Source organism: Pocillopora verrucosa, chromosome 4 (genome assembly GCF_036669915.1).
Source record: "Pocillopora verrucosa isolate sample1 chromosome 4, ASM3666991v2, whole genome shotgun sequence".
Lineage (NCBI taxonomy): Eukaryota > Metazoa > Cnidaria > Anthozoa > Scleractinia > Pocilloporidae > Pocillopora > Pocillopora verrucosa.
Window position 1 is genome coordinate 22,125,880 of NC_089315.1, and position 13,414 is coordinate 22,139,293.

Sequence of the window (13,414 nt, forward strand, 5' to 3'; positions counted from 1 at the left end):
TACCAAGTTAATTTAATTTTGACAATGTTCAACGCTCGAAGATGATACGTAGTTCTTTTTGTGCGATAGTTGATCTACTGATCTGTTGGGGGAGGGGGGAAGATGTCGAGCACGAGTCAGACGGCCCAGCCATTCCGTGCCTGGTGCACTATATAGAAAATGGCTACTGCATTTCATCCGAACGCGACAAGAATTTTCCCCTAATCTCGGGGAGGAGAGGGAGGGGGCTGGCATTCCTCAACAAAAAAAGGCCTTGGTTCTAAACCTTGCATATTAAGAACCACGACCTTCAATACAACGACCCGGAAGCTTACACAGAAGGGACCTTAACTGTACACAATCATGCATAAAGACGAAATACAATCAGACACATGATCAACATTCACGATTAATTTTAATTACTTCTAGTGTTAGCCTGTTGAATTCTAACAATTACTCCTATACTGAATTCCGATATTTTGCCTCACAGTCGAAAAAGCGGCCGCTCTTGACCTATACTCTAGAGCTATTTCTTATTTTGTTAACAAACTAATTTGTTGTAATCCATACACCAATAAAAAATCAAACAAAGTACTATCTCACCAACACTAATATCAAGCTTCTAAATAACACGCTGTGGTACATTTCTACCGACACCTAATTTGTGTTGTATGTTAAAAAAAGGAGAAGAAAAATACTCATATTTTTTTAAGCATACATTTGTCAAGTGAGTGCAGAAAATAACACTGACAACATACGTATTTCTTTAAAAAAAAGTTAACAAAAACAAAAAAAGCCCATAGTGAGAAAATTTCTTGATTTCATTTCGAGAGCAACAAAGCCCTGTATTGTAAGAAATATTAAACACAAAGCTATACTAGATTAATACTCCTTATAAATTGTCAACTTACTTAAAGCTACTTAAACGCGACCGAAAAATAAAATATTCTCGTCAATTGGAGCCTCCAGTAACCTCTTATTTCGCATTGTTAAGCAACATCTTACGTAAAAATTAACATTAACCCTAAACTCCCAAGACCTCATTGGTAGTTCTCCTTAGTGTCTGCCAAACCATTCTTATTATATTAGTTTGGAGAATTTGGTATCGGATCAATTAGTAATTCCATAATTGATATTTTTCTTTATTCTGATCACTTGTCTGCGTGATATTGTATAGATGTAGTAAGGAGAAATTCTGTCTTGGTCACTCACGGGAGTTTAAGAGTTAGGCCCCCTTCACTCCTCTATTCTGCTAACAGATACGCATTGATTTTTTTTCATATCCTTCGCGTGAAATTCGCATCAGTAAGTCCAACATCAAACTTTTAATGATATGGTTAACCTTCACTATATATTTTCATAAGATTTCCATCCAGTCAATAATGTTACCATCTGTCTAAGGACAAATTCAAGTAAAATGACGGTATACACTACTGTCCAGTTAAGCACCGTGCGATATAGTCTATCTGATGGGTTGTTTCTTTCGCGGGAAAAGTTTTCGGCCAAACCTTGCGAGCAGACAACCAACCAAATTCAGTGGCTGAATAATCAATACAAGAGACAATAGGACAAATTAGAGGAGGTGGCGGGGGGAGGGGGGTGGTGGGCTGGAGGACCCTCACCCACACTGCTGTCTTTCTCACTGTTTACAAACCGAAAGCGGTGAAAATGACGACGCATTTTCTTATTGACAACGGACTTTCCCAAAATTTTAACCATTCAATATTATTTTAGTTGTGTTACACTCACTAATTTGTGAACCATGTTTCTCCTACACATATTCAATATAAGTGGACGGAACATATCCTTCCTCATCGTCTTTTAACACTTTCGTCCAGCCACTGTTATCTGTGTCTTGTTCCAAGACAACCAGCTCATCTCCTTCAACAACGGTGAGTTCACCATCATTTGTTGCTGAAAAAAGAATTGGGATGGCTTAAGTTAAGATGCAAATGTTGAGTTTTCGAAACGCGTTGTCCACAGAGCGTCCCAAGGGTTTTAACAACTTTTATCATAAGCGGCTGCCGATTGTGAAATAGGTAGCAACTGGCTTTTATTGAAGCCTTTGCGCATGCACAGCAGTAACCATGTTTTGAGTGGTTGGTACACAGTCAAATGGGAGTTTGATCAACAATCAGACAGTAAAGACGCCAAGTAATACCTAAAGGAAAGAGAAAAGGCTTGTGTTACCTTGGAAATCGTAAATAACTCGACAGTGAGGCTCGTCTTCTTCAAACTCATCATCTTCTTCAACCGGTGGTACTAACATAGCGGGGGGAGGTGCAGGTGCAGGTGCAGGTTCAGGAGGGGGAGGGACATTGGATGGGGCCCCGTCTGGTACACTGCTGCTTGGTGCCGGTGGTGATTGGGAGCTGCCAGTTTTGGAGTAGACCTCAGGAGGCGGTGGGGCATCTCTGTTCTCCAAAGCAGCCAGGTAGCACTAGAAATTAGCATTAAGAGGTTTCATCAAAATTTTGGATCAATGTCGTTAATGGGGTTAATATTGGATTAGGGGAGGGGTAAGTACGCAGTTACTAAGATACTCACATTGATCCAGAAGTATTTTTGCATAACAACCAAAGTATTTTGGATATTTCCAGATATTTAGTATGAAAACTGATCAACCATTCAAAACTCTTGAAACCGTCTTTGAGGTATTTACGGTAATCTCCACCCCTCTAAGGAATCACACTATACCGTTGACAGTATAAGGGAATTCAGGGGAACTTTTGCACTTAAAATTAACTGAAGGTGAAGATCCCTTCTCTACACTGGTTGGGATTCAGTTCATTAAGTTGCTCAAATTTATGAGGGGTTTGGTTTAGAAGTCTCTGCAGCAGAACTCATGTCTAGCAGATATCATCACAGAGCAGTAGTCTCTAAACTGATATTTGTGGAGGGGGGTCTGGTTCAAAGTGTCTGCTGCAGAACTCATGTCTAGTAGATAACATAGCAAAGCAATAGTCTCTAACCTGATATCTGTGGAGGTCAACATTAAGAGCATCCAGCTCCTTAGCATTATCACTGAGGTTTTGTTCAATAGTGGCTGGGTCACCGAGTGAAGAATTCTGCCTGTACACATCAATCATTTTTTCCAAAGCCTCCCTGAAAAAAAGAAACAAAGGAACAAGACTAAACCCAAGCCAGTGTTCTTTTGAACTTGGAGTAGAGATGAGTACCGCTGAACTGTGACGGAAAACTAGAAAAATGTGGCCGATAACTTGTAGAGGACTTCCAGCACACCTTAACCCTTTACACTCGAACATCAGTATGCATATCCTCCACACTGTTCTCTATACATTTCTTGAGGTGCTGACAAGGAGACTTTGTTTAACAGTCAAGAACCTTTTAAGTTAGTGATCATTTCCTTTAGTCTCAATACCTTAATGTGTGATTTGTGGGAGTGATATTGTAAGGAGAAATTAGATGCTAGTCACTTTGAGGGGTTGAAGGGTTAAGGGAATTAAAAAAATTATGATTCTCCTCGTCCTTTCATCACAAGTTTTTGTCTAGCTATTTTCTGAAAAGGATAGCAACCTGCTTGTATTTGTGCTCGTCTGTCTATGTTCTCTCTCTCTCTCTCCATTTCTCATTATCCTTCTCTGTATCTCTGTTAGAAGTTCAGTCAGTCACCTTTCAACTCCTTAAATCTCATGAGCAGTTCTTGTTACTGTCTGCCATATGATTTGTATTTTTTATTTAGAAAAAAATGGTTATTGAATCACCTTATAATCCCCTGATTGATATTTTTGTGTATTCTTATCACTTGACTGCTTGATATTGCATTGATATTGTAAGCAAAAATTCTGTCTTGGTCATTCATGGGAGTTTAAGGGTGAAACAGTCCCTCAAGCAGACATTCAGACACTCAGCGAGTCAGTCAATCAGACTGACTATCTATGTCTATCTGTCTCATGGTCCATCCTCCTATAACTTTCTTTATACATATCTGATTGGAACAATTTGACACAACAATAACAAACTTCGGGTAACTTTTCTGAACCCCCCCCTCTCCAGTCCAAAACAAAAGTATATAAATCACAATATTTAGAAAAAAAAATACAGAGTGACAACAGGGCTGGGTACCTGGAGTTCTTGAGCTGTGCCACTTGTGCCTCTAACTGCTGCACCTTCTTTTTAGAAGTGCGAATCTTCTGTCCTGGTGTCAATGTTTGATCATTACCATCTAATCCATTATCAACATTCTGAAGAAAAAGAAGATCTTGATGTCAGACATAAGGTAATAACCAATCATTGGATGAGGTTGAGCAAGATTTTATGAATTTTCAAAACCAACATCTGAGTTATCTGCTGAAATGTGAAGGCTGTGGCAAATAACACAAACATGACATTTGATTCATTCATTCATTTACATATAAGCTGATTTTTAATAATTCAATTCTCTTATAATTGTTTCATTATACACTTTTTAAAAGCATTCAGCCATTTTGAATTCCTCTCTGAGTTTATATAAGTTTGTGAAAACTACATGGACAAGGGTCTTGGAAACAAGGCTGACTCTGAACTCGACATAATAAATACAATATCTCCTGCAGATATTGCATTTATTATGTCAACTACATATGTTCTCTGTTGGTTCCAAACATCAGTGATTCTTAAGTCAAAATTTTGAAGGACTGTCATTAATAAAGGAAAGAACAATAAATACAAATCCTTTGCCCCCAATGACAATCTTCAACAAGCTTCACACACAATTAAAGCTAGGGTTTAGGGTAATTTACAACTTTTCTTGTGTTTCAAAGTAAATGTACTACCTGCTGAAAATGGTGAAAATTTAATAAGTGCCCAGCCTTGAATAAGCATGCATCTCAAGTAGGCACCCTCTCTCAAGGTCTAAAAATTTGACAAGTAATTATCCCTGGGTGCTTAATTGAATGAATACCATACCTTCAAACCTATTATGAATTTCAAAATTTGCAAATAAACCCACAAAGTGAAAGCAACTAAATTGTTAATTTTGAAGTTTACTGCATTTGACCATTCAATTTCATTTTCAATACTGGTCAATGGCTTGCTTCATACCTTTTTCTTTTTTTTATTTCCAGTAAAGATACTCTTCCCTTTTTTGCCCTTGGTTTCACTAGCAGGCTGTCTGGGGAGAGTGTGTTTGCTGCCATATTCCTCAAACTGGATATCTTGAGGTGGCTTGTACTCAGTTTTATGTTGATCACACAGGAGTTTGCTGTCCTGATGTTGCAAAAAATATCATTCACTAGGCTTTATCTACATGGATATGGGAGAAACACCTATAGCTGGGTAACCCTGCTTTCTGTTGTTTTTCCTGGTTCTGTTTATCTAAAGGTAAGGAGAGGTACTAGGGGTGAGGTTACCTCACTTTTTTGCCAGGGTAATCCTCCTTCAAGGAACAATAGTTTTTGTGTTTGAGCCATGTACAGGTATTAGCCAGGGTCATCTTTTTCATATTATTGAAAATTATCAAATTATCATATTACTGTGTAGCTATGTTCTTCAAACTGAATTGCACAATGTAAATTAGCAAAAGACTGTTTGGATCATGTTGGACACCTCCTTAACCTTGAGATCTGGGTGATAATTCTCCCCTCTAGCTGCTACACATTGCCTTGTAAATTAGTTATGAGAACCTGGTGTTAGATCAAGACAACAACTTCTACCTGACAAATTTGAGTATTCTCATCACCTGTTTGCTGGATAATACATGGATATTATGGGGAGAAAATACATGTTAATCACTTCCAGGAGTTGAAGAGTTAAAAAGAGATCAATACCTGTTGTCCATTGACTGATTTTCCATTGTCCTTCATGTTATCCAGACATTTTTGTATTATAGGCATAACTTTGGCCTCTACATTTGCATACTCCTCTAATAATTCACCAGTTCTCTTTATTCTTCGCTCATCCATTTTCTGTAGTTCCTGAAGATTTAACAAAGGTATTTAGAGTTATTCAGCTCTAAGAACTAATTAATTTTGTTATCGACTCCTTTCCAAAGTGATACGAAAATCACACTAATGGGATTCCCTTTTCAGTTTCTGGAGCAACTTACTTTCCTGTTGTGACCTCTTAACATTCTACACTCTAACATCAGTATGCATATTCTCCATACTGTTCTCTATACATTTCCTAAGGTGCTAACAAGGAGAATTTATTTAACAACAAAAATCTCCTTAAGTTTGTCATCATTTCTTTTATTCTCCAAACCTTAATTTTTAATTCAGGGGTTATATTTTAAGGAGAAATTAGATGCTAGTTAAAGGATTGACAAAGATCTTTTGTTACTCCTCACAAGGGAAGAGAGGTACAGCTGAAGGAAGAGTATTCCAAAACACCAGTTGATTACAAAATGTGTGTGAGTGGCAAGCGGCAAGGGCCTGATTCAGACTTCAACCTGCCAGTTTAGATTTGAACTCTTGTTTGTATTATTGTGTTGTGCTCTGAGGGGAGAGACCAACATCCTCTTCACACAAAAAAGCACTTGGTCACTAGAAGACTGCCCCAATTTGAGTTACAGCAAGCTCCGTGCTTGAGGGATTCTGGTTTAGCAATGCAACATAGCAGAGGATTTTTAAGAGACTTGCACAGGACAAAATTCAGTTCATGCAAAAATAAGTCAATGAATTAAATTGCAATAATCAGAAGCAATTGAAAACTTCTATATTCCTAAACTTTTTGATAACTATTATTGTATCTATCTATTGCCGTACTTAAGTTGAATCTAACATTTAATATTAAGTATCATTGTGTCATAGAAAATTTAGTTTCTGACATACGTACATCGAACACCGCTGGCATTTCATTGCTGTAATGTAAGGCTTGCTTGCTATTTGTCTGTTGAAGTTGGTTTCTGTATTCATCCTTTGCCCTCTCACATGCCTGGCCCTTCTCAACCGATATATTTTTGTGCTAAAATAGCAAAAACATCACGATCAGTTTATTATAATTTGTTTGGAAAATATATATGCTGATGTAAGGGAGTATAATTATTTGCTTTCCTTCCTTAAACTATACTTAATTTTATAAATGATGCTCTCCTTCTCAAGGGAAATTGTTGACATCCATATGCTACACTTCATGGTATAGAAGTCAAAATCATAATTTCTGTTATCCAGTTTTAAACATCAGCCCACATGATGTGAAACTGAACATTCACACAGCTGATACTTTAAATGAAGAGTGGCTACTCCCAAAGGAAAAAAATGAGTTATGGTCAAAATATTCCATGAGTAGAAGTGTTCAAGTTGCGAACTGTTTCTTAGAAAAACAGCTCCCTGGATTTTTGTCCAGATTTTGAGTAGATAGCATTTTTTCCACAATAATAGCTCAATTGATAAATTAGGACCTGTTCTATGGAGTGATAATGGTTAAAACTGTACAACTTTATTTCACCTTTTCAATCTGCAATCTAGAGTTAGCCATGTCTTGATCAGCTTTCTGGAATGCTTGAAGGGCTTGCTCAGCTTCTTCACTTGCCTTCATATAAGCTCTTTTACTCTGCAAGGGGCAGAAATTGTTATTTATAGCAAGTGGCTTAAGCTATTAATTTAGACAACACCCTAAACTTATAATAACTATCCCTCTAACTCCCATGAATGACCAAGACAGAATTTCTCCTTCTAATACCCATACAATAGCAAGCAGATAAGTGACGAGAATATAAAAAATATCAATTAGGGGATTACCGTAATTTCCGGTCGTTTACCCGCACGGCCGATTACCCGCACCGGCCGATTATTGCATACGGCGAAAAAAAAGTCAACAGATTACCCGCACTGGTGGATAACCCGCACGTTGTTATTCAACTTTTTGGTGGCGAAAACGTGACATTAAGGTGATACATTTCAGTCTTTTAAAAGTTGTCTGATCCAACTTTCGAAAACTTGAAAGCGTCTTTGTCGAGTTTAAAGGTCAAAGAAATTCAGACGCGTGCACAATTCTGTGTCAATATTAGCATGTACTTTATTGATGAGATTCTAAAGTAAAAACACTAGCGGCCCATGCCCAAATCTCAACGTTTCATACTTGACAGAATGCGAATTTGTGGCCACATTTTGTGCGAGCGATCGTTCAGCGCCATGTTGATTTATTGAAAAAAAGCTGGGTGAGTATTAAAACTTGAATTATAAAGTACTGTCGGCGATTTCTGAAAAAATCGATATCTCCGGTTCTATTGGGCCTAACAAGTCCCTTAAAACGGGAAAATTCTCTTTAGCTCAAGCTAGTGTTAAATGGAAATTTGTTACTGATGCGCCGGATATCTTTGGATAATTTTTGTCACCATCAAGGTCTTGTTTTCACGCGTGCCGATAATAATTTGTTCGTCGTGCAACTAATTATGCGTGAAATAAACTCGAGTTGGCATCATGTTTTCGTGCCGCTTTGCGGCACTATTAACACAATAAAATTTACTTGAGAGGTGGAAACGCATGTTGGTGATATTTTTTTTCAATTCAACTACCACTGGATTTTAAAATTGTCACATAACCCGCACCTCCCTATTACCCGCAGTGGCGCGCGTTTAATGCAAAATCAACAGATTACCCGCGGGTAAACGACCGGAAATTACGGTATTAGTTGATCCAATACCAAATTCTTCAAAGTCACATACTAAGAATTGTATCGCATGCACTATGGAGAATCCCTAAATAAATGATATCTTGTGAATGAAAGGGCTGATGCCACTAATACTTACAACTTCCATAGCTTTTATTGACTGTTCTAGTTGTTCTTGAACTTTTTTACCATCAGACAGATGCTGGAAATTACAATAATTGTAAAAATAGATTTTAATAAGTCGAGTCAATGAGCTTCCAACAGTACATTTCTAGACCTATTTGCAAATGCATTTTTCTTTAACAACACATTCCACAATCTTTTTGAAAAGTTTTTTACCTATCACTGACTCCAAAATGAGCAATGACACTGACAGAATCAAAACAAAGACTTAAGTTTTAAAACCTATTTTCTTGAAAATGAATCAGTTACATGTATGCAATGCTCTGTTTCTAGTATAGGCAGCTGGAAGTGGAACCTTTTGAAGACCCATGTGAATAGCATTAATTCTGTCAATTCCATGAGCATTTGAGGAGTAAAAATAAGTATCATCTTAGTCTCCGAGGAAGAGACTCCTACTTGGTGAAAAAAAAAAAAAGGAAAACAAAACACGAAAAAAAAAAAATTAAAAATAAACAAGCAATTCCAAATTTGTTCTTGTAATTGCTGCTGGCCTATTGATACAACCTATCATGTTTTGTTACAAATTGCAATTTTTACTCCCAAGAACCTCCAAAAACTTATAAAAAAAGGGAATCAACATCTACAGCGTAAAAAGTTTCACCTTTCTTCTCTCTGTCTTAAGTTCATTATGCAATAAATGTAATTCCTTCCAAATCTTTTCAGTTAAACTCTCTGATATCAGCTCATGCTGTCCTGCCACATCATCTGTCTCTTTCACGACGCCAATGAAAGCCTTTTGAAAAGTAAATCTGTAAAATGAAATATTAAATTACTTATTTTTGCTGATAATCATGAAGTTAAACCTGTATGAAGCAGACCCAACACCTGATATCAATCCTATAACCCCCTTGAGTTAACCCTTAAACTCCTAAGATGTCATTAGCAATTCTCCTTACTGTCTGCCATACAGTTCTTGTGATGGTAGTTTAGAGAATTTGTTATTGGATCAAGTAATAATCCCTTAATTGATATTTGTCTTTATTCTCATTACCCGCCTGCTTGACATCGTATTGATGCTGTAAGGAGAAATTCTGTCTTGATTACTCTTGGGAATTAAAGGGTTAAAGCGTCAATACAATATCAAGCAGACAAGTGACAAGAATAAAGGAAATTACAACAAATACCAAGGGAGTGTTCACTTGAAAACATGATATCTTCAAACATGAAGTACTTTTAAAAACATTTTTAAGTGAAGTGATTGGTATTTCATTGGTGCTCATATAATAAATAAATAAATAGAATATCACATGGCCACTTGGAGATATGAAATTAGCTTCTTGTGTTGAAAATATTTCAGTACATTTTTTAACACTCACAGAGAAATTTTGTATCTCTTCATGGCCATGCTATATCCTTTGTAAGTCAATAAGGGGATTATTAATTGATCCAAAATAAAAATTGCAAAACAATGTAAAACTTAATGGGTAGAAAGCAAATGATCACTTGGGAGTAAAGGGGTTTGGTGGAAATCAGCCCACATCTCAAACACATCTTTGTCTTGTTTGAGGTACAAGGACACCATTGTTATTTGGATGATAATCCAAAATACAGCATCGTTGTCATTAAAAACCTGTATAAAACAGACAGCTTCATGTGAGATTAATGTGTCATTTCAAATCCATTACAGTGTAAAATGGCCAAATTGTATAATGTCAAATGGTAAAAAACTTGCAGATTCAAAAGTTCACTGACTGAGTGATAAGTCAGGCTGTCAGAGCATAAATGTTCACCACAAGCCATGATCCCACAACAATTCTTCTTTTAACTATTACAGTTGTTCAATTTATAGAAACCTTTTCTCATAAGACATTAGTAGAAGTCTCATGGCTGTCTGCTTGACCATTTAAGTAGTGGAGTATGTAAATGTAGAGGCCAAAGTTATGCCTATAATACAAAAATGTCTGGATAAAGGACAATGGTGACTCAGTCAATGTACCACAGGTACTGATCTCTTTTAACTTGTCAACTCTCAAAAGTGATAAACACGTATTTTCTCTCCATAATATCCAAGCATCATCCAGCAAACAAGTGATGAGAATAATCTAACTGTTTACACTAAGGTAAAGGCTGTTAGCCTGATCTAAACCAAATTCTTGTAACAAATTACAAGGAAACATAGTGCATTTAGAGGAGAGAATTAACTATCAGATCTTGTTAGTCAATGGGTGAACATGATTTTATTTTTAATTCCTTCTGATAAATACCACAGTATGAATCTATGATTTATACTGTCAAGTATACGATAACATGATGAGATCTGGTGCAAACTATGGTACAAATGATTTACGGCTTGTGACAAATGATAGATACAGAATTTTGGATGCACAAAAATCATCAATTGTATTGTGGTATTTTGACAATCCATAGTTAACTCTCTACACCCCAACATCATTATGCATATTCTCCATACTGTTCTCTAAAAGATTCCTTTGGTACTGACAAGGAGAATTTGTTTAACAACCTAGAGCTTTTTTAACAGGTGATCTTTTCCTTTATTCTCATGAACTTAATGTTTGATCCAGGGATGATATTATAACAAGGAAATAGATGCTAGTCACTTTAAGGGATCGAAAGAGGAAAAAATGAAGAGTCAACTCACATATGTTCATCTTCCTTCTTCTTTGGGTTGAATTTCTTTACCAGTTGTCTGTGAAGTTACACAAAGTAGTTTAAAATGTGAGTCTAAGCATTAAGAACAATGATTATCTAATAAATGTTCCTCCCACTGCTTGAGAAAGGAAACTAATTGTTTATACATACATGTATTACACCAAGTTAAAAGAATTGGACATGAAAGTCATAATTTATTGCTAATCCTAAAAGGGATTCAAAATTCTCTTACTAATCTTGTAGGTCTTTCTAACCAGTTCTTAACCATTTCTTAAGAACTACAGAGTACATATAAATTTTTCTATATAAGAATATATCTTTCCTTTGAAAATTTCAATTTACTGTCAGAGAAGAAAGTTGATGAGGACTCAGACAACTGTCAACCCGGACAAAGAAATGAAAGTTCCTCATTGCATGAAGAAGATTGGGACTAAACTTGTATCGTGTGATAAGAACTTTTGTAACTCTATACATGAAAGAAATAATGATTGTGTATGATTTTGAATTTTTAATAGCAGAGAAATGGAGACAGGAGAATCCCTGAAGATTGCTAATTTTCAGGTCTAGTAACTGAAATGATTAAGTATTTCAATGCAACCTACTGTGAAATTATGTTTGGGTTTGCATTGTGTCACGATGGAATATCTTGAAATACTTCCTTTGATTTGAGTAATTAATGCTGAATTCTTCATGAGGAAATGAAATACGGATAACACAATGGGCCTCTGAAACTGAGTGTCAATATTACGTGATGTCAAGTGACTCCACTGAAAAAATAAACAGCTCTTTCTTCAAAAACAAAAATCGAGCGAATCCTTTTTGATAATGTGGATTTTGAATTAAAAGTTGATGTGGTTGTCAATGTTTTAAATATCTGACAACTGTCCCTGTTAAAATTTGAGGTCGAAAAGTGAAATTCGATGATTGAAAATCATTAGTTTGTCGTTCTAAACTACGGCAAATAATCAATAAACGTCATCAATATGGTTTTCTGTTTCGATCCCTGCAATTTAACAGATGGTCTCCTTGATCCTGAATTAAAAGTATGTTCTAATCAGCGAAAGTAGAAACACGGATAGTATTTCTCAAGGACAGCGACACGCAGTAAGAACAGTCATGCAAGCGCGGAAGAAAAATTTGAGCGTATATGATTATTATAAAGAATGACACCAATCAGCTGTCTGTTAGGAAACATGCTCAGAGCAGCATAGAAGAGATCCACATGAAACTCACCAAAAATGCCAAATTGTTTACACATATTTTACACTTAAGCTCCAACGGAGTCAAGTAATAATTTGATGGTACAAGGACAATATACCAGTCATTCTGTTACGACATATAAAGAATTTCGATTTCGTAAAATGAAATTCCTTTCTCTCTTACCGTAAGTCCCTCGCATACCGCGATTCGATTTCACACCTTTCCTTCACGAACTTCGCTACCTTTTCCACGAAATCGATTCCAGAAGACGTATGGTTGGCAATGAGATCAAATTGATCCTAGAAACCATAGAGAAAATGTGCAAGTGTTAGTCTCATCGCAGGAGAATGTTGAATATCGCGCAGTTGAATCACTGATGTCGGATAATACCAGAACACAAGCTGCGACAAGACAAGCGAGCACTCAAGCCCTTGATCACTTACCCAAAGCTCTAAACCCCAGGTCATTTTAACAATCAATACAACCAGACTTCAAGAAATGTCCGTAATCTACAGATCTAGAAATGAAGCCAGACTACCTCGCGTATACTCGAACGTACTACATGTCAGGATGCGATGGCACTCTCATTAGCATATGGAGAACCGGAGGTACAAGAATGTGCGGGCTCATACAGCTAGACGTGGGTGGAGCCACCGGAAAGAGCTCCACGAGGTACCAAAATTGATCATTTTGGTGAAAATATGACTATTTATACTGTCAAATAAGGCGCTTTTACCCCAGTCAAAGGTTAATTTACTGACCTTTCAAGGAATATGCAAGCTCTATTCTATATTTTAATCAAGAACTCCGCAATTTTCTTAAATCTTTCCGCAGATCTGAGTTTTAGCGACACCTCTCAATGGCGCAACCTCTACGTGGAGACGGAAATTAA

The 13,414-nt window shown here is 36.6% G+C and overlaps 1 protein-coding gene across 1 annotated transcript; it reads right to left on the reverse strand.

Moving 5' to 3' along the window:
• Positions 1-368: 368 nt before the first annotated feature.
• LOC131778728 (formin-binding protein 1-like) lies at positions 369-13,107 on the reverse strand. The gene is made up of 13 exons (XM_059095176.2): positions 12,966-13,107; positions 12,706-12,821; positions 11,312-11,359; positions 9,314-9,461; positions 8,669-8,731; positions 7,366-7,470; positions 6,754-6,882; positions 5,748-5,894; positions 5,023-5,187; positions 4,066-4,184; positions 2,952-3,084; positions 2,170-2,419; positions 369-1,893 (listed from the first exon to the last, which is right to left on the reverse strand). The coding sequence occupies exons 1-13, from the start codon at positions 12,987-12,989 to the stop codon at positions 1,751-1,753; spliced, it is 1,590 nt and encodes a 529-aa protein (XP_058951159.2). The 5' UTR covers positions 12,990-13,107; the 3' UTR covers positions 369-1,750.
• Between the last annotated feature and the right edge of the window lie 307 nt (positions 13,108-13,414).

Excerpts from the sequence above, each read along its gene's own strand:
- LOC131778728 (XM_059095176.2), bottom strand. The coding sequence starts at position 12,989 with ATGACCTGGGGTTTAGAGCTTTGG. Across the intron at positions 12,822-12,965 it reads CCTGGGGTTTAGAGCTTTGG|GATCAATTTGATCTCATTGC; the intron begins GTAAGTGATCAA and ends TATGGTTTCTAG. Across the intron at positions 3,085-4,065 it reads GCACAGCTCAAGAACTCCAG|GGAGGCTTTGGAAAAAATGA; the intron begins GTACCCAGCCCT and ends TCTTTTTTTCAG.